Source organism: Mirounga leonina, unplaced genomic scaffold (assembly GCF_011800145.1).
Source record: "Mirounga leonina isolate KUSES-001 unplaced genomic scaffold, KU_Mleo_1.0 Mir_174, whole genome shotgun sequence".
Taxonomy (NCBI): domain Eukaryota; kingdom Metazoa; phylum Chordata; class Mammalia; order Carnivora; family Phocidae; genus Mirounga; species Mirounga leonina.
The window spans coordinates 16,302,959-16,328,622 of record NW_023270451.1 but is presented as its reverse complement, the minus strand read 5'-3'; the positions used below and the strand labels follow the sequence as shown (position 1 = coordinate 16,328,622).

Genomic DNA, 25,664 nt, shown 5'->3' with positions numbered 1-25,664 from the left:
AGGGGATGTTGTTTCCTTAAATGTGGAAATTGCAATAAACAGAAGTTTCATGCACATAGCATTACTGTCTACAATTAGGATGTGCTTCAGAATGTCAGTTCTGAATCCACTATTGTCCCTTAGGAAACTTGCTACATTTGGGTCATGTGAGTTAACTTTAGTGATATTTCTACATATATCTGTCATGCGGATTATCCAGGAGCATACCAGTATGTTTATTGTTCCCCTGTTATAGTGTAACATTTCAGTAGTTCTTTCCAGGGTTCACTTAGATCCTAAGCCAATGACAAAAAGAAAATGGTACCCAGATGTGAGACTCGGCTTCCTCTCCTCTGGGGCATCTCAGAGGGTCTTTGTATTTTCTGAAGAGCAGATAGATTTGCAGTGATTCCGTGAGGCTGGGTGTCTATAAAAGTTGAAGTAAACAGTTTTGATGTATCACATGTAAACAGTGGATCTTAAATGGAGGTCTCCCATAGCTGCACAACAGAGAAAAGCAAAATTGCACACTGTGAAAGCAGGAAACAGGCATATTCTGAGCTATGAAGATGAAAAAGAGTTCGGTGATTCCATCCATACTTACGTGGTTGTGGAAGCGCACTCTTGTCAAGTCGAATAAATGGATACAATAAACACTCTCAGTTTTAGCTTTCTCTTTCCTCTAAACCTGTGTCTCAACCTTTTTAGCAACTGCCACCTTTTAATATAAAACCCCTCACATCTTCATTTAATGTTACTCAAGAATTTGAATAAATTAAATATTACGTCACCAATGAAATAATTTAAAATATTATTTTTTAAAACCACGCACGCTCGTCTCTTCCCCAGGATCCTGATAAAGCTCACTAGTGCAGTGGTTCTCAACCCAGCAGCACATTTCAATGATCTGGGGAGGTTTTTAAAAATCCTACAGCCCAGACAGCACACCAGACCAGCTAAATCAAAATCTCTCTGGGTGGGACTCTGGCATTAGCATAGTTTAAAAGCCCTTCAAACAATTCCCATGTGCAGCCAACACTGAGAAGTACTGACCTTGGGGAAGTGTGTTTCTGTCAATTCCTCCACCAACCACTTAGAAATCTCTGCTGTGTGCCTACGGCCAGGCCATCCGCTCTCCAAATCCATCACTACCTCCTAGAAGACTGTCCTCTCTCAGGAGACCCATCAGAGTAGAATGATGCACCCAAGGCAGGATGTCCATTCTTTAATTCCCTCACCTCTTGCCTCTGCCACCAGGTCTGTAGCCTGGTCCTGTTCATATCTAATTTCTACAATGTTCAGTAATTGCTTTAATGTATGGTAAACAACCTTGGCATGATGAAATATGAATGCAAATCCGTTCACCGGAGGACAGCCAATTAAAAAAAAAAGGGGGCGGGGGAGATCAAGCTGATAAAATTTTGTTTCCAGGCAGTATGATTTGGGTATACTTTTATAAACATGAACAAAGAAAGTCTAAGACTGGTGTGACTTAAATTACATCCAAATTCCATTTTTACTGAAAATCTGGGGCATGTCATTGTATATCTGAGTTTCTGGGAAAGAAAAAGCAAAATCAGCTCAGGGACTATGTGCATGTTTCCGTATAGGCTCCCTTAATAGGTTCTCTTGAATCTGCATGGAAATCTTGTTCTGCATACCCATGATGGCTCCAGCCTCCACAAGGACTGTGGTAAAGCCGCCTGTGTTCTCACCCTTTGGAGACCAAACCTCTCAAAGGTAAGGATGTTTGTGTGTGAATGACCCCTGTTGGTGGAGACTAGTGAAAACAAATGGTTAAATGGGGCGTCTGCAGGGTGCCTGAGGGAAAGAGGATCTGGACTGATGCTCAGATGATGGTATGGAGTAGTGAAGGGTTCAGACTTCAGCTTCAGTGAGGCCAGCGTTCTTACAAATGATTATAAAAAGTAGTGACAGCTTGCGGAAAGGGGAACAAAAGGATAGCACTGGGGGAACCAGAAGATTACCATTATCCCAGGTTGGAAAAAGGAGCAAAGAATTGCCAAGCCATCACTTTTAGGAACAGACATGACTGGCCATTTCTAGGTGGAGGGGATGCTCATAAAAAGATCTCCTTGTTTGATTCTCCACAGCCCACAAAGACAGCCCAGAGACAAGGGCTGCCTACTCTGCAGGATTCTGCTACCTGCTCCTGTGGATATTCATGGTGGATGGAACCATCTGACCTTTCACACCACTGTCCCAGGGAAGAGGCCAAGGGCCAGCCACTACTTCTGGGAGCTTCCATTTTCATGGGCTTTCACGTGGGAACATTAATAACCTGCAGCCTGGCATGACATCGGCTGAGAGAATATCCCCAACTAGATAGAGCGATACAGCAATGTAGACAATTTATCAGAGGTAAAAACTGGGCTGTTATACTTTGACCATTCCCTGAGGAATGCCATCAGCCTTGGATTTCATTACAACATACTCACATCATGGACAACTGGATGCCAATTAACAATTCTGTTTTTTTAAAACCAGAAAGCTGAGTGCTGGGAATCTGAATTTTCTTCTTACTTTCCATCTTTTACCATTACCCGTGTTAACACAGGAAGACAATTCTTCATGTAATTAACAAAACACCACTGACTGGTTTTCAAGTCTTTTTGATTATAGTAATCTAGTCTGCTTTTTAACAAGTTGTGTTTTCTTACTGACTATGAGTTGATCGAGGTAAAATTTGAATGATCTATGATTACCTTGAACCCCATTATTTAAGTTCAGGATCAAAGAGTCTCTGAAATATCTTTCAAAACCAAAAATCCTAGGAACCCAAGACCCACTAGCAGATAAATCTGCCCAGGCTTTTAAAGCTTTTTTATTTTATTGCAAAATTATTTCTGAGAAGAACCACATTACACTGTAACTGACCACAACAGAGTCTGAATATCAATAAAAGTAATTATTCTTTAGTTATATCTTTCACTTAAGCCTCTGAGGGCTGGTCTGCCTCTCTAAACTCAACTGTATCTCCATTTCACATAATGGATGTGTTCCGGGAACACTGTGAGGCTGAGTAGATCCATAATTAAAGTATAAAAGAGGACTCAGTATTTCAAGAAACTTCTGGCACACCTGAAACTAATATAACACTGTGTGTAACATATGCTAAATTATATTACTTTATTATACTAATATAATTCCTCAATAAGAAAATAAAATAAAAAGGAATTTTATGCGAAGACCCAATGACAAACTAAAAAAAGTAAGTAAATAAAATAAACAAAATTTCTGATGAACCATATTTTTAAATAAATAACAAACTTCATGGGGCACCTGGGTGGCTCAGTCGGTTAAGCGACTGCCTTTGGCTCGGGTCATGATCCTGGAGTCCTGGGATCGAGTCCCACATCGGGCTCCCTGCTCAGCGGAGAGTCTGCTTCTCCCTCTGACCCTCCCCCTTCTCATACTCTCTCGCTCCCTCATTCTCTCTATCAAATAAATAAATAAAAAATCTTTAAAAAAAAAATAAACTTTTACGTGTTTATAAATCTGGCTTTCTAAAATATAAAAGGTTGCTAAATTTTACCATACACTTTGCCATATTTTTTTTAATATTATAGATTTTCATATGTATCCAAATTCATTGTATCCAAATTCCATCCCGTCTCCAAGACACTGGTCTAACTTTCTATCAGACGTTCTGATTTCTAAAGTCCTATTGGGTGTTATTTGCCAGTAAGAGGAAGTAAATCAGACATGGAAATGAGGTTCGTTTATTTAATTTCTGGCATTTCCAGGTATATTAAAAAACTGATAAAGCAAAATACATTCTCTGCTTTATTTATTTCAGACTGTAATATATTAGCTACAACGTATAATAAAAGTTACATAGCAATGAATGATTAAAACATACCAAATATCTCTAGCATTTCTCAATGCAGTAATTAAGCTCATTTGCAAAAATAAATCTGAGCCCCCAGATCTTCCATTTTTCAATGGAATCTTGCAAATCTTCCTTTTTTTTTTCATTTTTTTTAATAAACAGAACAGGAAAGATGGCTCTTTTAAACTATGAACTCATAAATGAACGATAATGATCAAGGCTGTTAGCATATAGCAGTTTCCACATACCCTGGCACTTTGTCGGTTCACTTTCTTCTCTTCGTCAGGAAGTGGAGGCATTGGGTAGGGGTATTTTCTGCTGGAGGCAATAGACCCAGTTGATGAAGAGGGAGACTTGGCAGGAGACAGAGTCCTGAGACGTTGAGAACACATGACATAAATATGTGATTGCCTAACATCTTTTTCAAATGTCTGAAAAGTGGGTTCAGAACAAACCCTCTGATTCCTATTTTCACAGGCCACTAGTGCAAAGGTTTAGCTATGGGGAGATTCTCTGCCCTTCACAACACTGGAATGCTGGAATTTTACCTTCCTAATGTCATAACTGCAATGGACTGTTCACATGTTAGCACACAGAATCACTCTTCAACTAGAAAGCCAATAATGACGTTTCCTACACAAATAGGTAAAAAGCTAAAATGGAGAAGGGATAAAATGATTCTAAGAGCTCATAATGGTAAATTAAGTGTACAACATATTAATATTCTGCCTTATTTTTATCACTTAATGTAAAAAATGTTTTAGTACAGTAATTCCAGTTATATTTTTAAGATCTGAAAATATAATACAACTGATACATTTATTAGTTGCTAAGTCACACACCAGTTCACACAAAACTCATGCATTCAGAGGCCAGTGTGTTAGTTGTGAAAGAACAAAGGCAAATACGGGGGTTTTAATAATAAATTAGTAAACATGCAAGCAGTAAGGAGTGCAGAGTTCCAGCCAAACAAAGAGTCTGATGAGAACACACAAAAATGGTCTGATTAGTCCCTACAACCAGCATTTCTGTACAGGGGAGGATTCTGTGCCATCAAAGTAGATCTTAATAATGCATGGAGGGTACACTCATCCTGTCAATAAGGTGGCTACACCTTATTGACTGGAATGTTACTGAAACTAAAACAAAACACAACAGAAACCCTCCCTATTTAGATAACATCTCCCGTCGTGAAGATATCCCGTATGAAAGAGATGTGCAAGCTACGCTGTATTATGCTGTTCTTGTTTGATTCTGCACATGTAGCGGCAATATTTGTGACTAGGCTGAGCTCACAGGAAGAGCCCACATCTCTTCCCTTGTCCTTGAAGTGGAAAAAGGGGAAAAAAAAAAAAAAAACAGCCAGGAGTTTTTCACTCGCATCGTATCAATGGGAAATAGAGGTGCTAGTTTGGGCAGTACCGACCCATTCACAAATGTTACCACTACACATCCATGACTGCTCCGTTCTGCTGCAAGGTGGCTCTGAGCCACATCGCGGAAGGGGTTACTTCCGAAACGGGTCCTTGCTGCCGGTGGAGGGGGCGGGGGGATGCAGCTCATCCGCTGGGAGTTTAGGCGGGGGAGGGGGTGCGCTGGGCAGGGGCAGAGCCACCGCACTGCATGCAACAGCAGCAAGAGGTCTCTTTTTTCCCCCCTTATTCTAAATTTTGGCTCCCAACCATATGTTATGCTTTGCTCTAGTTCTGTAGTTTTCCAATCAGTTCCCATCTATGGACACCAAATGTAAGTTAAGGTTTGAAAATATTTTTTCCTACCAGCCCTGAGATCCAAGTGAACGTTCTTACTCACTTTTAAAAAATCAATAGTGGCTTACTTGGCTTTTAATCTGTAACTCCTAACATTTCCTCTGTTTTTGGAAAACGTCTAGGACCACTTCTTAGCGGGGACTGTTAGCATATTACAGATACTTGACTTCTCTTGTGACAATGCTCTCCACCACAGAGCCGATGGGTAAAACTAAGAATATAAGTACTTCAGGTCCTCCGAAGGGCTATTAAAGCAGTGTACTACTGAAGATTTTTCTAATTCAGAAATTAAGGATGTTTTTAATTTTAAGAAAACATTTCCAATATGACTGTGACCTTTAGGAAACAAATTCAGTATGTGTAGAACGAGGATGAACTTTTGTACTTAAATACATCTTTCTAAAACAAGGGATAGTAACCTGGCTTCAGATTTTTAGCCTCATCACTACTGGTTAAGATGTCCAAGTTCAGGAAAGCTCGTCAGGTACACCAACAAAGAACTAAATCTTATTTACTTTAGGGGATCTGCAAAATGGGTCTTCTTAATTTGCTACAGTGTGTATGTGTCCCTAGCAAGGCCGTAGTCAGCTGGCTTATAGCTTCCCAGACACGCCAGCCATTCACTTGGCCAGGAGTCCAAATGACCAGCTTTGCACACATACCAGGCCATTCCAATGAGAGGTGCTGAGTTTGTCTTTCCTCCAAATATTTTTTGCATGGCCAAATCCAATACTGAGTGAAAACAAAAGCAGGAGATGTTCTCCAGACCTCCCCAAGAAATCTGCACCTGTCTACCTCTCACATGAAGACACCAGTTAGCTGACACTGTGGACTGAGCCTGAGGGGAAGAGAAGGCAAGCAGCGTGATTTTAGTAGGGGCGAGAGGCATCGTGTCCTGGAGGTTGGGCAGTGTGTGACAGTGTAACAGGGATTATCTGGAGGGGATGTTCAGCCTCAGAATGAGAGAGCAGAGAACAAGATAGAGTAAACCAGTTGAGGGAAATACAAACAAACTAAGATTTGGTCACAGATGTCTAAGAGTCATTTCTTGAAAACTGCCTCCAGGCCCTTTTCTGGCCCTGGCTACTTGCCTGCTAGCTCCAATCTGGCTTTCACTGAAAACCAGGCAAAGGCCCAGCTCATTCACTCACAGAGTCATCTTTGAACCAGTGTTAACCATTGTCATTACAGCACCTTTAAAAACCGTAATAAGCCTAGTGGGTGCCATTTAAGGTTACACAATGAAGGTGTGCCCGTGTGCCGGTGGATTGTGGTCTGTCCTTGCTGGGCCGGCCTTTTGCAGACATGCCTGGAAGCCAAGCTCAGCTCCCTTCTGCCCCCCAGACATGGCTGAAACCAGGCCCGTCACACGTGAGAGGCACAGGTCCCCCTTCCTCCCTTGTTTGGGTTCAGGTGCAGATTTTATAGGAGCCTAATCCAGAAGGATTTATAAAGTGTCCTAGAATAGGATTTAAGGAGTCCATATCCACCCCGCTATTCTTAAGTATTACAGCGAAGTGGAAAGGGAATAGATTTTGGAGTCAGAGCCAATCTGTTAATTCTGGTTCTGACACTTACTAGCTGTGCTACCCTGAGTTACTCTGTGTGCCTCAGTTTCCTCCATCCGTAGAAAGGGAGTAAGAATGCCTACATCTCATGAGGTGGTGAGAAATAAAGGTACGTGGTAGGCACTCAATACAGGATAATTATTATTAGTTTCTTTTCAGAGTTACTGCATTTTCCATAAGATCATGGAAGTGGGACTCAACAACTTGATGAAGAGAGTAATCAAATGCATAATACTCAAGTGGAAGTTGAGTATTGAGCTTGTAAAAGCACTGTCACCAACTGCCCCCAAGATCTAGGTGTGGGGAGATATGCTCTTGCCCAGCTTGATGCGAATATATGCTGGCAATCCTTTGAGCAACCACTGTGTGATACAGAACTAGGCGAGGGAGCACAGCTGAGGCATTATGATCACTCAAAACCTTTCAGCATTTGCTTTGCTCTTCGCAGTGATGTGGATATAATATTTTAAATGCTGGGCTGTACTTTGGACCAGTTTACTGCAGTCACTACGTCCCCATTGCATTCTGATAAGGAGGCCACAAACCCCACACAATATGGACGATTAATAAAATGGCCTTTACCCTCATCGGTGGTTTTGGCAGGGGAGGTAATCCTGAACAACCTGGTGGCTGATGAAGCAGATCTGAGCTTAAGCAGAGGGTTGGCAAAGCATAAGCCAAGGTGCAGATACACTTCGGGCCTCCCTATGTAAGGACTGGCTTGGATGAAGGGTGGATGAAATTCTGTTGTGTGAGAATCACTGTTAAAAGCTCTGGGGTATCTTAATGATTCACGAGTTTTAGAGAAATTGTGTGTTGGTTTTCAACTCTTACCAGCATAACCCTGATTAATCCTAAAATGACAGTTCCATTATAAACCTCCAGCGAATTCTATCTAGCCTTTAAATACAAATATGGATTTTAACAATTAATTCTTTTTTTTTTTTAAGATTATTTATTTATTTATTTGAGAGAGAGAGAATGAGAGAGAGAACATGAGAGGGGGGAGGGTCAGAGGGAGAAGCAGACTCCCTGCCGAGCAGGGAGCCCGATTCGGGACTCGATCCAGGGACTCCAGGATCATGACCTGAGCCGAAGGCAGTCGCTTAACCAACTGAGCCACCCAGGCGCCCAACAATTAATTCTTAAGTTGACTATCCACTGTGGGAACTGACATCTCATATTAAAAGAGGAGATAAAGGAACCCTCTAAAACTGCCCTTGCAGCTTTGCACGTGCAACCAGGGGGGCTAAAGCATTTCCCCATCCAAATTGCGTTTAGTCATGCAGCTTCTGGGCAGACCTGGGCGCTGAATTTAAGAAATGTGAACTCTTCTCTGGGAGCCACATAAACTACTCAGCTGACCCAGGGGACGTGAAACAACTCTTCCGGGGTACCATTTCACAAATTATTGGTGCAAAAAAATGCTAAGTCCATTGAGGTATAAAAGCCCTAGCCCCTATGGGGCCAAAGTCATTCTGTTTTGGTGCCATGGCTGATACAAATTACAATCTGCCCACAAGCCTGAGGAAGATAGACAGGAGAAATAGGACTGCAGGTGAGCCAAGATTCCAAATAACATTCAAAATAATCTTACCTGTCTTCCTGACGTTGGCCATCTTGAGAGCTACAGGTGAGGGTGGGATGTTTGAATGTGAGTGTATGTGTATGAGGTTCAGTGTGGGGAAGTGACAGAAGCAGGGGAACAGGGCAGGAGGGAAAGATGGGGTATAAAAGCAGGATATATTGTTGTGAGCAGGCAGGGTTATGCTTTCCTTGGGATATATGCAAATGTATGGATCAAATTAAAATGCAAATAGGTCTAATCATTTTCTCAAACTATACATGTCTAAACTAAATGGTACACTGGAAGAGAAAGTCCACCTTAGATGGGTGCTGAGAGTTAAGTACATATACGTATTTTGATATCTGTTAAATGCTGACCCAAGTCATGGCAAAAAGTAATCTGAAAGCTTATTCTGTTCAGAAGAGGTAGCAACTGAGTCCATATTTCTTCTTTACATTAGTTGTCCACAAAGTAGTCATATATAAACTGGACATTTACCTCTAGGAAATCACTTTGTTATTACAGAGAGTGAAAAAATGCCATAAGAGCTCTTGGGAATTCTCTCTGACCTCTGAAGTTAGACTGAGCTACAGTGGATTGAGTAAATTCTAGAGTTTCTAAAATATAGGGATACTCAGTCTGCTCTTTTGTGAATCGAGAACATGTTTTCTCTCTGCTTCCTGCTCTGTGTGAAATGTGAGACAACAACCATCTTCCTAGCATAAAAAGTTCCTCGGATGTTTTGTTGAGAATCTGTAAACACTTCTCAGCATAGCCCTTGTCTGGTGGCGAGTGCTTGTACTGAATAAATAAAACCTAAATTCATTTGATTCCACTCTTTGTGGTCAAGATTCTTTCAGTAATTTTAAGTTCCATTAAATCACTGTTTTTACTTGAAGTGAAATTCTGCTACATTTCATTTGGTTTCTTTTCATGTTTTCCCTTAAGTTTTTTCATATGCACTATGCACTCTTAAGGCAGGAAGTAAATGCACTATAAAACTGCTAAATTCTAGAAATTAAACTGTTCAGGTTAATAGTGCTTCTTTATTAGTGGAAAGTATGTTTCATGCCCATAGAACACTACATAGCATAAAATGAAGAGAAAGCTACTAAAAAGCTCAAGATGGTGATGGGGGCATGCACTAAATGGTAACCCTTTCAAATGGCTTCATTTGAAACATTCAGAAAAGAACTAGACTTGCTCATGAAGCCAGAAACAGAGATTAAAAGGCAGCAAATAAACAAGGACCCTTTCCACTTATGGGAACTTGTATTGGGAGATACAAGCTAGAGAGCCAGTCACACTACAGTATTTGTATGTGCTGGGAGAGTTTGAAAAGGATATAAAATTAATGTATAAAATACCTAAAGTATGGTCCTTCAGTGTTTTTATTCACATCTTCTACCCACTTAGCTACATTATAGTCTCTTTTGAACCATGGGTTTAAATACCTGCAGAAAGCAATGGAAGGAACAAAGAAAGCAGAACAAGATAGAAAATCTGAAAATACACAGCACAAGCTTAGCAAGGATGTTCTTCACCCTCCAAATGCAAGTGACTATGGCAAATAAACCAGGATGGATGCTGGGGGTTATGAGGCAGTCTGTACGATGACATGAGAATAAACTCAGCTACAACGAGGCTCGAGGCATTCTAGAATGTATTCAACATTTCAGGGAAAGCCTTGGCGGGGGTTTCCCCAAGGGAATCAGAAGCTGTCTTCCAATCATAGCACCGTCAGAGGTCCCATTCACCCACCTCCAAAGTGGCTTTTTCCAGGCCACCTCTCATTTGGCTCCTTGGTTTTCAAATGATAACGATGCTTTTTGAGAATATTCAGATGGCTGCAATTCCAACCTGGTGTTTGGGTATATAACACCCCAAGAACAATTAAAAGGAGCAACGTTCTCTTTCCAATATGAAAAAAAAAAAAAAAAAAAAGACTTTACATGGCTTCCGTCTCACTCCAGATAGCAGACCCTAGGCTGGAGTTAACAAGAAAGGTGCTCCAGTTGGCTATACAGAGAGCAGGAAGGGTCCCGCTATTCTGATCCTGGAGCCCCCATACACATTAAGTGTGGGCCAAATAGGTCTCCAGGATCTTTAGGTTGGGTTCAGCAATTTAGTTGTAGCTGCAATATTCCTTCTTCCTTTTATGCACTCCAGACTAACGTGTTTGTGTTTCCATTAGGAAATGGGCCTCAGAAGTTGCCTTCTGAATGTCTGATCATGAATTATGTGAGTGACTGCCAGAAGATACATATGACCTTCATTAGCATTTCCCTGATGGATCTGGCAAAGTCTCCATCGGAATTACTGCGCAAAGGAAAATTTAAAAGATGGTAAATTGGGAGTGCAAGTTGTTGTTGTTGTTGTTGTTTTTCCCCTTTGATTTGAACCCAGGGAGCCAAGCAAAAACACATCCCCTTTCAGAATGTGCTCTTGTAAAATAAATACAGATTCAACAAATCCAATGTTGGAACATTTTGGAGGTTGTACTGAATTTTCTCATTTAAAAAAAGTAACTTCTAGAGACACTACAGATAACGAAGATGCAAGCTCTATCAAACTTTGCAAGTTATTTGGAAAGAAACCAGGGGAAAGATAAAATACACTATTCGTTTGGGCTTAAACTTTGCTTCTTTCCGCCATGTTTGGTTTTAGTTTGTAAATACATTTAAATCATGACCACATTTCTGGTTATATAAACAAAATTAGACTACTTTTTCCATAGCCCTTTCCCTCATTTTTAGCTATAACCAATGCAGCTCCCTCCTAAGGGAAGGGTTTAGTTGCTTTTTATGTCTGTAAGACCATTTTTGCTTAGACAGTGTCCCCTGCCTCGGGAACAACTCGAGCTAGTTTTGCCTTTACCCACAATCATTGCCAACTTGCACTTTTCACAGAGATAGCCAATTAAAACTTGCGTAAAAACCTCCGCTGAGCCTTTGAACAAAAAGAAAAAGTCAAAACGCAAGTGCAGCCAGAGATGAAGGCCAGTGAATGCTCCGGCCTGGGGAAAACCCGAGAAAAAGCCCATGCAGCTGTTATCAGGTGAAACATAGCCACACAGCAAACTGAGTCACCCACAGGCAGCTTCCAGGAGGAGACGTGTGTTCCTTTCACTGACAATCTCAGAAGCTCAAAGGGCAGATGCCATGGCTGTTCCATGAAACCTACAGCTGCATGGCTTGGCTTGCATGTAATGGACCTTTCCCTCCGTTTCGGGGAGCATCTCAGAATGCTGTGATCACTTCACTAGAGGTCACTGAAGAGAGGTCTCAATGGTGGTTCCTTCTGGGGATCTGCCCGTGAAAGTGTCTTCACAGTGGGCTTCCTAGCATTTCTAGGTGGTGGGGGCAGAAGTGATGGGATTTTATCGAACCGCTCTAAACCTGTCTACATGGCTTGAGTTGGCTGGTAGCGCAACATGCAAAAATAAATGCATTAGACAGGGGAGAGCTCTTTGTGTTCTCCAGAATGGATAAGGCAGAGGAAAATTAGCTGGTGCTGGCTGGACCAGGACCATGTCCAAGCAGACGTTGGGGGTCAGTCAAAGATCAAATGACCCTGTTCTCAGCCAAGGAAGGGACTAGGAGGGAGATTAAGTGGCAGCCCAGAATGAAGGGGCAGGTGGAGACTGACCTGTGATCCAGACTCCCTGTCTGGGGGCTGTCAGAGCCCCCTGGGCTTATGCCTTGGGATGGGACTGTCTGGGCGAGGGAGTGCCCAGGCTCAGGTGCTTGGGGCTCCCTCCTGTAAAAACACAATATATAATACAAAGTCTAAGCCAAAACCTTTTTTCACATCATGTACAACAGTGAGGAAGATGCAAAAACTTTGAGTGGAAAAAAACAATACAATAAACAAGGACACTGTAGGTTGTTAATTAGCAGAGTATGCATTTGTGGTGAACGTTTTAATTCATGTCCTGATGTTTCATCATCCTTTGGGATGATGAGTACTAAAGGGGATGTTGAAATAATGGACTCAATGATACCTTTTAATCTAAAAAATAAAAAAGAGCGTCATTCTGCTCCTCTTATAGTCCCACAAATTATAATGTCATATCTGAAGCAAAAGGGATTATTTAGCGAATATGGAAAGTATAAGAAAATACTGTCAACATAACTCCTGATATGCTATATATTAGGATTCTTTTCAAGGAAAAACAAAAATATATAGATAGGTATATAGTGCCCATACAATAAGGTACGTGAAAATAATGGTCAACCTCACAGACTTGGTTCCATTTAATTAACATGAGTCATGTACCCAAATCTGAAAAGTCTGAAAAATCTGAGGGAGCCCTTAATACTTCTTCCTCACAAAGACGATTCCACCATGACATCTTAGTAAATACTATAGTGTTATCTCATAGGCAAGAAATTCCATAAGGGCTATCTAGTATTATAATTTTTATCATATGATATGAGTGGGAATTTTACATAAGAGTTTTAAAAAGTAAGTGACCATGCTAGAAAATACTGTATGAATCTTGCTAAACACCAAATGTTGTTTGGGTCCTAAATACATAGCTTTAATATAACATTGGTTTATTTTCACGGGAGTTTTCAAAGCCTTATTATAGGAAATGCTGTTAAAATGCTAACCAGTACATCAAGGAAGTTCTGAAGAACATTTTGCAGTTTTATCTGTATTCTTGTGAGCAACTAAGATGAGCTAAGGCGCTCTTTACCAGGTGACCTCATGCAAAACAAATCAAACAACATTCCAAGAGTTTATCTACAATGAGCCCTAAAGCATCCAAGCGCTTTGGGAATGTAGAAGATAAACTCGAACAGGTTAGTTATTTATGATGGAGTTCTATGATGTCATTCTGGACCATGCAATGGTTATCACTGAAACCTATCTATTGTTTCTAAAATAAAGTATCCTCTAGCAAACTTTTGACAAGCCACTTACAAGACAATACCATCAGCAGGAAGGTCCAAATTTCAGGGCACTGTTTTTATTCCTGGACTGAAAAAGGCAGGGTATATGATGGAAAAGCTAATATAAGTTCCGGACAAGCAGTTAACAAACACCTGCTATTCAGATTTTTTTTTTTTTTTTTAAGTATTAAGGCATGAAGAGGCAAAGGTGATCCTAAAAACAATAGCTAGCAATGCAGTGAGAAAGAAGTTAAAAAAAAAGTTTAGGTAGGTCCAAAAAGTATGGTTAATTAAAACCTGGTAGCAAGGTCCAGAAGGATCCTGAGGGTGTGTTTGATTCCTCGAGGTGGGATAAAGGTTTGAGGAAGCTTGGTTTTGCTGTACTTTCTTAAGTGAAGAAACAATTAAAAAAAAAAAAGTGCATGGTGTTTACCTCATTAGAAATAACTTTAAATGTAATTTCTGATCCCACACTTCCCCCTTAAAAAAAAAAGTGTGGCTATCATTTAAAACAGATAGTGTTGCAATTAGTGACAATGATTCCGTTAAAGAGCAAGTTTTGATAAGTACCCTTTTAAATGTCCTCAGAAGGAAGATTTAAAAGGGAATACATATTCCATTAGTCTGAGAGAATGCTTAGATTGCAGCCATGAAGCCCTCCGGGCGGTGGTTCCACACTGTGAGCAGTCTCATGCTCTAGGACGGCGGGAATTTTCCCCTGATGCTTCTAGGCTGTGTGACTACTGGGAAGAGGAAGGGTGACCCTCTGAAATGGCTGGACCCCGGGTGATGAGAAGAAAGGAATGTTATCAAAATTCCCTTCAAAAGGAACCAAGACACCACAATGGCAGGTTACTGGAGGAAAAAGCCTGCAGCGAGGGTGGGACCCCCCACTATCAGTGAATATTGGTTTGGGTACAGTTGCGGAGATGCCTATGTAAAAGAGAAAAGCCATGGTTAATTTTAAAACGGCAAAAAGGAATTAAAAAGACAAAACCAAGACCAGAGGCATGGTTTACAGTTCTTTGATGATCTCGTTACTTAACCCTGCACACTAACTGCACAGGACCTTGGAATGCCTTTCTCCATTAGAGGTTTAGACTTACTCAGTTGAATTAGACCGAGGTCTAAATCGTTTGCCTCTGATTTTCTTTCTGTTGCCTCCCAGGTTACCTGAAAAAGACAGTTTATGGCTAGATTTGAATGTAAACAAACAACGGTCACATGGGTAATTACAGGGTACTTCAAGTGGTGTAATTCACAGCCAGCCCCTCCCAGAACCTAGGGCTATGTGTCGGGTACTCTGTATAGCCTTCTCTCACATTGGTGCTACCGAATCCAGTCATTTCCCATCCAAGAATAAAAGAAAGAAATAATAAATGCCCTCTTCTCTGTTGGGAGAAGAACTAAAGAGCATACATGAAGAACAAATCTTCACAACCAAGAACCACAAAAGAGAATTGGGGTTCTGCAAACAGATGCACAAGCTGTTCAGAAGGCCGCCGTATACCTTGCCAAGAGTTGCTTCGAGGTCGTCCATTTTCACAGATGTCTGAAATATGTTTTGTGTCCGGGATCCTTTCGCTCCAAGAATGAGAAAGTCCATTCGACCTGAAATTGAAAAGGCGTGTATACTGTTCAAAACTACAATCAAGTGAACTTAGTTTTAAAATCAGTAAGCAAAATTTCTAAGCATTACTGTGCATTAAATAAATCAAGAAAGAAAAAAATCTGAAATGAAAGAATGAAGAGACCATGAAAGTCTTCATGAAGAAGGCAGAATTACACAACATTCAATTTAAGAAAAGTCAAATACAATGGAACCCCATTATAATAGTGTACAATGGAAAAGTATCAGCATACCGTGCAAGCCAATTACATTCCCAACAACCACAATGAGCAAATTCACTTCATAGTTCAGTTACGTAACTCGAGCAGAAGAGTTATAATGGGGTCCCACTATAGATGTTTCTTAATTGTAAAGCAATGGTTTTCATTCAGATATTATGAGAACATGGACTTCCAAGAGATTTCATTAAGATCTGTTCAATTGAACTGGTCAACCTTTATCAAAGTAATATTTAGGTTTTCTTAAACAATAAAACTATTTTCTGAGAATTGGCATTTTCTCCACAAATATGCCCCCCCCAAAATGTAGTACTGTTAGTTAATTGTCCAATAACCAAACTGAACCAAATGTTTATCATGGAAGTGTCTCTCACAAAGCCCATGTACCATTAAGCCCTTGTCCCGTGTCCTACCATCTTAAATAAATTGTCTACAAGAAGCAAAACTTACACACCTACTTGTACCACATAAGAAAAGTGTTTTGACAAACTACATGTATTTAGGAGGAGTCATGTAATTTGATACCATTTTTAACTACTTAAAAGTCATAACCCACTCTTCTAATATCTGGGAATTATTCAAATCAGTATTTTAAGCTCTTCTTGAGGTACTTTAGACAATAGCACTATATTTAAAATTTTTTCCACACATCATTCCAGTTAATCGCTAATAATGTCTATTTTAAAAGGAGCCTTCTAATGATGAATGAAAATAAATGGAACTCAGCACAATTATTACACATTAATTCCCCAGATTAGGAGTTTTACAACATAATTTGCTAATTATAGAATGAATCCTATTTTGTCCAGAAGGACAACAGAAATTCTGCTGGAATCCATTGATTTCTCTATTTACCATGTTATTTAATTTAAAATTAAATATTTGACCAAGAAAATATTTATATACAGAATTTAGATAAACCTTATTATCTTAGCCAAAAATACCCCAATAGAAAGAATAAAAATTTTTGAACATCCTTCTATGGATCTGTACTCCTTGTGCAAAAACTAATATTTTTATTTTTCTCTAAGCTATGTTATCTGAGTAAAAACAATCCTTCATGCTTAAGACAGTTCCACATAAAGAAGAGTTCCCAGATCTACTGATTCTTTCTTTTCTCCTTTGTGATTATTTACAGAGTGAGATCCATTGCAGAATTTTTACAGACGATTCACTCCATATAGAATTCCAGAAGAGATCACATTTCTTCTAAATAAACTAGAAATTCCCCTTCAGTCTCCAAAGTGCCTACTGTGCCCAAAGCAATGTACTGGGCTATCAAATCTTTCTTTTCTATACATTACACCCCTATCACCAATTTTAAAGAAACTCTTCCACAGGAACATTTTAGCTTTCTTCAATGTGAATGTAGGTCTCATTTCCTAAAACATTCCAACTATTTATTTCTTCTACCAGTTTATTTTATTAAGCAATTATAAAGCATGCAGAATTTTAAATGGTCTTATACACCTTAAGATCCCGGAGCAAGAATATAACATCAAAGTTTAAGACATATAAATAATATATTAACCCCACTTGTCCTATTATAAAATTCAGGCAAATATTAAATATACTTAATTTGGCAACCGAACTCTAAATTAGAAAGTCTAGAAATAATCATTCCAGGAATAAAAGGCAAAAATCATAATATTCAATATGATTCACAGAGAAGCAATCTTTTTTTCACAGCAAGCTTAGCTTTGGTATATTTAAAATTTAAAAATATTCAACACAGCATTTATAGTACCAATTTAACAACTGCTTTACTGAAGCATGACAGTAACCTTTTTCTTTGACTACCCAACATGACATAAAGCTCACCATTTAAAATGTTATAAGTTACTATGTATAGTTTATTAAGCCATATAAGAGCAAGATTGAAAAACCCTAGGATTTCTATGTAGATTTAGGATTGTTATTGGTTTGGTTTAGTTTTGGTTCAATTTCTGGCCTGATTGGCTTAACAAGTGGTTCTGAGCATATGGCATTTGGAAGCGCAGTAATCAAAGAACAAAGGATACTATTTTTTAACATTCAAGAAAGAAGGAAGAAGTAATCAAACCTGCTGCAAAATAATGAAATGTTCTGACTAATGGAATAATGTGTGATGGAACAGGTAGAAATCTGAAAATGCGACAGAAAAGCAGACCTCTTCTTAGAACTAGATGCTGAGTTTGTGCTGACTCCAGGAGGAATGTCGCTATAAAAAGAGTCGCCATCTCCAGGCTTTTTTACATAATCTCCCTGGGGTAACTGTCTAAGGCATAATAAACATTTCAGAGTCAGAAAACAAGACACACACATGAACACAGACATATACAAATATTCTTTTAGGAAAAAAGAGGTAGGGATAATGATCTACATGAATCAAATCTATAACAACATATAAGATTATATTTAATAAATGTGACAAGTTAAGTCATTCTAACTGTAGGTCAAAAATGCAATCAGTGAAGTCTATACAGTCTGGATGAATAAAAGCCTTGCTTCAGGAGAAAAATATGGAAAGATGAAGTTTCTCATTGTAACTTTATTATACTTGGGAGATGTTGACTGAAGTTTTGTCTTTAAAAAAAAAAAAATGGTGCTGAAGGAAACATGTTGGGACAGACCATCCTTGCCCCAGATAAGGCACAGTTTTTTTTCACTGTGGTCAATAAACTATTCAAGATTTCCAAACATTATATAATGTAACCCCAAGACCAATTAAGTCCTAAAATAACGGAGGGATTTCTAAGCCATTTTCTATAATTTAATCCAATTAAATTCTTATTAATCTGTTCAATCTGGAGCTTCACTGTTCATTTAGGAGAAATAGGAAGAAACTGAAAGAGATTCCAACACCAATCAAAAATGTAATGCTATAACTACACAGTAGAATATGTAAAGGGAGATAATTCTGCAAGAGGAAGAAGGGGTTGAAAAATATATGAATTCCTGCTGAGACTATAGGAAGATACTTATAGGTAGTTGGTGGGTGACCTCGGTTCTCTACCTCCACTGTAGAAGGAACACAACAAAAGAAGATCCATTTAATCTGTACTATTATTGACCCCACTTGATCTGATTTTGAATTAACTAAGGTTGGAACAGATTTTTATTACTTTTCCTAACAGAGGAGGGTAGAAAACTCTAGAATGGACCACCTAGCCAACCTCAATAGCTAATCTGATCACCTGCCAATGCCTGGCCCCCAAAAAACCACCTGCATCCAAAACTTGATTCAGTTCCATTTGGTACCCTTGTGGGAGGCGATGGATTGAGAATTTTAAACAGAGTTATACTTCAATAGGTCTCCAACAAAGGCCAAATTTGCTAACTCCTTTTTCTACTTGATTTTTCCTTAGTGAGCATGCTTACCTTGGTTACTTGCTCGTGCTAAATTCTATCTTAAAAAATGCCACTTTCAAGGGCGCCTGGGTGGCTCAGTTGGTTAAGCGACTGCCTTTGGCTCAGGTCATGATCCTGGAGTCCCGGGATCGAGTCCTGCATCGGGCTCCCTGCTCGGCAGGGAGTCTGCTTCTCCCTCTGACCCTACCCCCTCTCATTCTCTCTCTCTATCTCATTCTCTCTCTCAAATAAATAAATAAAATCTAAAAAAAAAAAAAAAAAGAAAGCTTTAAAAAAAAAAAATGCCACTTTCAGATGTTTGCTTGCTTGTACCAATTCCTATTCTGTTTGAAACGTTGACAACACTTGGTCATTTGTTCTTTTGAATTACTTGAATACCTCCCTCATATTATTTCAATCCTATATACTCACACATTTCCACAAATCTAAAAAATTTTTTTCAACCCATAGGAAGCACATAGATAAATTTGTGTGATCCTCCCCTTTGAAGAAAGTCAAATTTCTCATTAGATTTGTAAGACTAATTTTAGAACTCTGTGATACTCTTTCAAAATATTTTTAACCCCTTAAGTGGCTTCAGCTCATAATTGTAACTTTTTTCTTTTTCCCAGTATATTATGAAACATTAATTTTATACAAAAAATAGTACAATTTCCCCATATTCACAGTGTTAATAATACAGGACAAATGATACATATTGTTATGCAAGAGATCTTTAATCTCTGGAATCACATTTTCTGCCTTGCCTCCTATGAGTAAAACATTCTGTCATGCTTGAAAAAAAAATGATCTCAAGAAACTCAGAGTTCTGTATGTCGCCTCAGGGTGGAAACTTTCCTTTTGGATCACATTAATATTTATAAAAGAATGCCATCAACATCATCTCCAACAATAATCTTTATGGTTAACAAATCCTTTTTCTCATCATCACCTTTAATAATAATCTCTATAAACTGATAAGATGTGCCTCACTAAATTCAAATTAAATGAAGACAAATTCCAACTACATCTGACCTTTCCCATTAATCTGTCCCCCAAATTACCTTTTCATTACCTGATTCTGGCATTCAGGCATTTACCAGGGCTCCCTTGGCTGAGGCTGCAGGCTTAAATGGACTACCTCTCACAATAGATGGGCCTCGTTTTGTTGCTGGTTTTGTTTTTGTTTTTTTAACTGCACATTTTACCACTCCTTCAGTGTAATTTCTCTGCAGGGCATGGTCATCTTTCACACAATGCACAAAAATTCTAAACACCAAACATATCATAAACCATGGGCTTCAGTCAAGGGGTTGGAAGGGAGTTTAAGCTTAATGAACTTCTGGGGTGTGGCCTTATTTTTATGGTGATGAGCAGATTAGATTCTTAGCTATCTCTATTAGGAAGACTCCAAAATACAGAAACTACTCTATATTCCCCTTAAAATCACATAAGGAATGCATGTAACTTTCTTCACATAGTAAATGAATAACAATGTTAATGACAGATTAAGAATTTTGTTAAAGATCTCTTAAGAATGATATTTAACATTCTTCACTGTCCAGTGAAGAATCATGTATCCATTGCCGATTACAACAAACTTACTTCTTCTTGTTTGAACTTTAGTGAAGATAGAGAATATCAGGTCCCCATGATCAATAAAATAACATTTCATCATTTCTTATATAAGATCATTAATGACTAAATGAGTCTTTAAATTTTTTAATCAAATTTCTTTTTCTAGTCTTTATGGCTTTCTTCTTAAATTTTTATCATCTCATGGAATTTTGACTCACGAAGTGATTACTACATTAGGTGGCTTGACCAGCACCAAGTTTTGTCATGGGATCATTACCTCATATTTCCCACATTATATGCAAATATGTAGATACACACACGAATTTTTATAAATAATGACTAAAATAAAAGCTTATTTAACTAAGTTCTTTTTCCTCAGAAAGGAACCCTGTTATGAGGGTAGTCTGGTCTTTCCTTAAAGGGTCCAATGAACCATAATATTTAACTTTAATCCTTACACAGACTCAAAATGAGAATACAATGAAAAAAACGTAAGTCTTAACCTTAATGCTGAAGGAGGCATTTCTCCAATGCTTTGTTGGTGTCTGGGCTGTCTGATATTAGAATTGTTACTTTACTGTTTTAAGAAATATTATATAATATGTACCAAGTCACACGGACAGATGCATGAATATCACTTAAATAATAATAATAATATAATTAATAATAATATAAAAACAAACTAAGATAGGTTTGAAAAAAAGGAGGGAGGGAGGTTCACAATCAGAAAATAAACTGGCTAAAACAGGTGAGAGAGAAATGAAATGGGGAAGGGGGTTTCTGCTTAAGGTACAGATCAGGAAGATATGATCTAATTATTTATTCTATTTCACATTAATCATAATGATGTGTGTTCATTTCAGACAAAGGAAGAGAATATTTCAGCTGAATATGGATGTTACATAAATCCAAGTTCAAATTAATGTTTTCTTATTCTATTGCTACTTGCAAACCGATCTGAAAACTAAAGCTCAAACTTATAATTCTTGTATCAAAGTATACAGTTGCTGGGGCGCCTGGCAGGCTCAGTTGGCGGAGTGTGAGACTCTTGATCCTGGGGTTGTATGTTAGAGCCCCATAGTGGGTGTAGAGATTGCTTAAAAATAAAATCTTAAAAAAAACCAAACACACAGAGTATACAGCTGCTAAATCCTAAAGCAATTATGATAGCATCAGCTGAAAATAATATGGAAGCCTTCGTCCCTGAAAATTTTAAAGAAAAAGATCAGCCATCCTTCTGACTACATGATGTATAAAAGAACTCTCCACGGTTCCTAGGTTACATGGTTCTCCCCTTCATAAGGTAACACTGGCAGATTTAAAGTGATACCATTCATGCATGGGGTTCTGCCTCTACTGTGTCCAGAACAGGGCGTCTGTTTTTATTAAGCAGTTTGTAAACAAAAAGAAAACAAAGGGTTGACAGACTTGCAATTAAACCTATCATGCCAGGTTATCAAGCTCCTTCACAGAATTACTTGCCTGACTTCTCTAATAATTTGAAAGTTATGCCTAATGGCTATCATTAATAAGAATCTGATAACTGGCTATATGTTTAATATGGTCTTGCATTTAGTGTCAGAGCAAACCTTTATGTTCACCCACACTTGCACCAGGTCAACCGGTATGTGTGGGCCTCATTCATGTGGATGAATGCGGCCTTTCTCTGTGAGAACAACCACATTCACCTCCTTCGTTTGAAGATCAGAGAAACACAAAGTCTTCAGAGACCATATACTAAGAACTTCCCTCACTATGATGCTTCACAGATTACACAGAACTTTATCTGATTTAAAAGTCGTGGGAAATTTAAGTGATTTCCCAAGAAATCACATCCTAGCAAGTGAATTTCTGATTCCTCGTCACTTAGTCCTCCCACCATGGAACCTCAAAGGAAAACCTTTAAATTTAAAGACAAAGACAACTCAAAATTCTTATTTCTATTTCCTAGCATCCTTCAGAACTGAACACATCTTTCTGAACATCTGAAAATATTTTTATAAGACTATACATTTCTTAATGCATGCTTTTTGGTCCACTGGCCTTTCCCTACCTGCTCTATCACCACTGACAAATATTCTCAAAAAGGAAAATCCTTCAGAAGATATTTATTAAAGTCCATTATTTGCTACTTCTTCATTTTGAGAATTATTCTACAAGTCTAAGACTCATTAGCTATAGACAAGGGCAAAAATAAATAAATATTGTAATGAAATATAGCAAAATACATAAAATAAATATCTGTCAAAGATGTGACCACTCTCAAAATATGAACTAGGTTCCAAAATAGTAACCAGATTGATAAAATGATGACTCAGTAATGCCAGGAGGCATGAAATTATATCAGACACATAAAGGAAATTCTTAATGCAAAAAATGTTCTCAACTGTACCTATGTAGATACTGAGTTAGAATAAGAGGTTGGTACACAGTTTTGCATATTAATAATTTTTTGTAGTGTGGGCAATTCCCTCATTCTGGATAGTACTCCAGGTGAGAATGTGTCTTAGAGCACTGCTTTAGGTTTGCTTATGTGGCTTATATTTGTGACATTTTACTTTCCTTTTTATATGTAAGCAATATTAAATTACCTTATAGCCTTAGCTACTACGGAAATGAGGCTGACTCATCAATATTTGATCTTATTAGCCTAATTTTGTTTTTCATTGGAGAAAGCCACCAAACTTAGATTTCTGATATAACTGATCAAATTCTATCCAAGAGAAAGCTTAAATGATTCCAGCTCTTCTCCAGTGATTAGACACAAGAGTTTTAAACATGTCAAAAAGAAATCTAGTTGTTTTTAAAACTTAAGTCATTTTGTCTCAGGTTTACTTTTTCCATTAATGACGAGTTAGTTAGTTATCCCAGGACTGGATGAATATTTCCTAATATCTATGCTAACTGACCAGGATCTTAGTTGGTTCAGTATGAGCACATTTATAGAGACTGTAGACACTTATGGCTAAAGTCTTCTTACAGGAATTTTAAATTACAACATGGAACAAAACAGAAAAGTAAAGTTCAAAATTTTAATTTGTGAAAAAATGAAAGCTAGTTAGGGCCTGAAAAAGTGTTATCATGTTTATTACATCTTATTCCCAATCTGCCTGACATTTGATGCAACAGTGGGGAAAGTTAAGTATGAATCTGCACAGTTATCTTGAGTACAAAACTAGTATTACATGATGCATAAGACCCGGTCTTCCAGGATATTTTAAATTTTTTGTATAATAGCTAAGAGCATTAATAATTTTTTAAATGTGAAAAGTGAAGGGGCTATCTCAAAATGGGTTGATTTAGATTTAGGAAAAAATAGGCATTTTTATAAAACTACATGAGTGCTCTGTACCACTTTTCATGCTGATGGTTAAACATAGATTTTAAGGTTATGATGAACAGGGTATCTGACTTTATGGCCTTTACACTAGACAATCTGAGATTCCAATAATGCAAATTATTTACCTACACAATTACCTAATCAGTACAAAAATATTTTCTTATGCAGAAGTAAACAGGCCCATCAAGTACCAGGACATTCTCCTGATCCCAGCACTGTGCCCATATAAATTTTATCATTTCTGTATGGAAGTTATTAATATAACAATAGTAACAAATAAAAAATAAATTCCTTCAGAAAGTACTAGGCAATAAGATTGCTAAAAAGATGAAGAAAAGCCAATTAACTAATGTAAACACAGGTGATTACTTAACATAGAGGAAGTTTGTTTTAGATGGAAAAAAGTTTATTTCCATATACATTACTATACATTACTATAATAGTAGCACAAGTAACTTCTATTATTATGGTACTGTTGGATGAAAGAACCATTAAAATTAAATAATGATAGATCTATTTGTAAATAAATAATACATTCCACAGCACCATTATTAAAATTATCGTTTCAAGGTCATGAAAAACAAGATTGCTCTATGATCACAGAAACAAAGTCAACATTTATAACTTTTATAACTGCATGTATGAATTCCAAGGATGTTAATAGGATTTAAACCTTTCAGCTATGTGTTCAGATTATTCTCATCACATACCTCTGTTCTCGATAATTTCTTTTCATGGACAAGAAGAAAAGGAAAAAAAAGAAGAATTAGTTACCTATGGAAGTATATTCAGAGAGAGCAATAAACATGAAAGGTCTAGCATTCATTGAAAGGTCTCCACTAGAGGATTTCTGAATTGCAAAACTAAATGGGTAATACACGGTGCCTGGGTGCCTCAGTGGTTAAGCGACTGCCTTCAGCTCGGGTCATGATCCTGGAGTCTCAGGATCGAGTCCCACATCGGGCTCCCTGCTCAGCAGGGAGTCTGCTTCTCCCTCTGACCCTCTCCCCTCTCATGTTCTCTCTCACTCTCTCTTTCTCTCTCAAATAAATAAATCCTTAAAAAAAGTAACATAACATGGGGAATACAAACACAGACTCTCTTTCACACGGTACACACACACACACATACACACACTCTCTCTCTCTCTCTACTTCATCTTTAGAAGCGACACCAAAGGGTTAGTGACAAAATTTTCAAATAAATATTTTTAACAGCATAAATAAGCTTCAGTTATGAAAGAACACCTGTTTTCCCAATATCAATTGTACCATATTAAACATTTAGTTAGTAATGTTCTAAAGTCAATCTTATTCAAGTTACTTCTATAAATTAACTGCTTTCATAGAAATAAAAATCATAATTCATTCCTTTTGGAATATATATCTCAAACTAAAGCTCTTCCTAAGAATTTCAAATGGGAAAACATGATTGGACATGGGAACATCTTATTTCATCATGTAGGATATATTAGAATGAGTTAATTCACAGCTGTTAGGGACCTTCTAAGTGATCACTACTTACTGAAACTTTACACTGGAAATACTTTGTTCAAACTTTAGTCTCTCTTTTTCATTTGGCCATACACTAAAACAAAATTACATGAGTTTTAAAACAAACCAATATTAAACAAAAATGTGTTCTAGGGGGTATAATAGTAAGACACCAGTGACTTAATTTACAACTCAAAAGACTTAATTTTTAACTTTCTATCGTGACCTAATTAAGTGTTAATATTCTGAAGACATGTTAGAAAGGTCATGCAACTGAGTACTGGGCTCCTTCCTCCCCACATCAAGGATAATGTTTCCATATCAATTTTGTTTGTAGCACCTTTATCTGCCTATCTATTTCATACACTCTGTAAGTATCTTGGTTTAATAATGAGCTCATGAGAGTAAAAGTGCCAATTTGTTATTTATATTTTTCATAGT

At 38.0% G+C, this 25,664-nt stretch overlaps 1 protein-coding gene across 11 annotated transcripts in view; it reads right to left on the bottom strand.

The window, feature by feature from the left end:
- Positions 1-240: 240 nt before the first annotated feature.
- Positions 241-25,664, bottom strand: part of ADAM22 (ADAM metallopeptidase domain 22) — a 226,598-nt gene continuing 201,174 nt past the window's right edge. The window contains exons 26-32 of one of the 11 annotated variants that reach the window (XM_035020508.1): positions 24,441-24,458; positions 17,545-17,739; positions 15,145-15,245; positions 14,741-14,807; positions 10,104-10,190; positions 4,081-4,204; positions 241-479 (exon numbers count right to left, since the gene is read on the bottom strand). In XM_035020508.1, the coding sequence (XP_034876399.1) occupies positions 459-479; positions 4,081-4,204; positions 10,104-10,190; positions 14,741-14,807; positions 15,145-15,245; positions 17,545-17,739; positions 24,441-24,458 (613 nt within the window). In that variant the 3' untranslated portion in view covers positions 241-458. Of the gene's footprint in view, positions 480-3,473; positions 4,205-10,103; positions 10,191-10,497; positions 10,597-12,384; positions 12,496-14,079; positions 14,568-14,736; positions 14,808-15,144; positions 15,246-17,544; positions 17,740-24,440; positions 24,459-25,664 lie in introns of those variants that run through there. The other 10 variants (XM_035020509.1, XM_035020510.1, XM_035020503.1 and 7 more) reach the window with 10 other exon arrangements.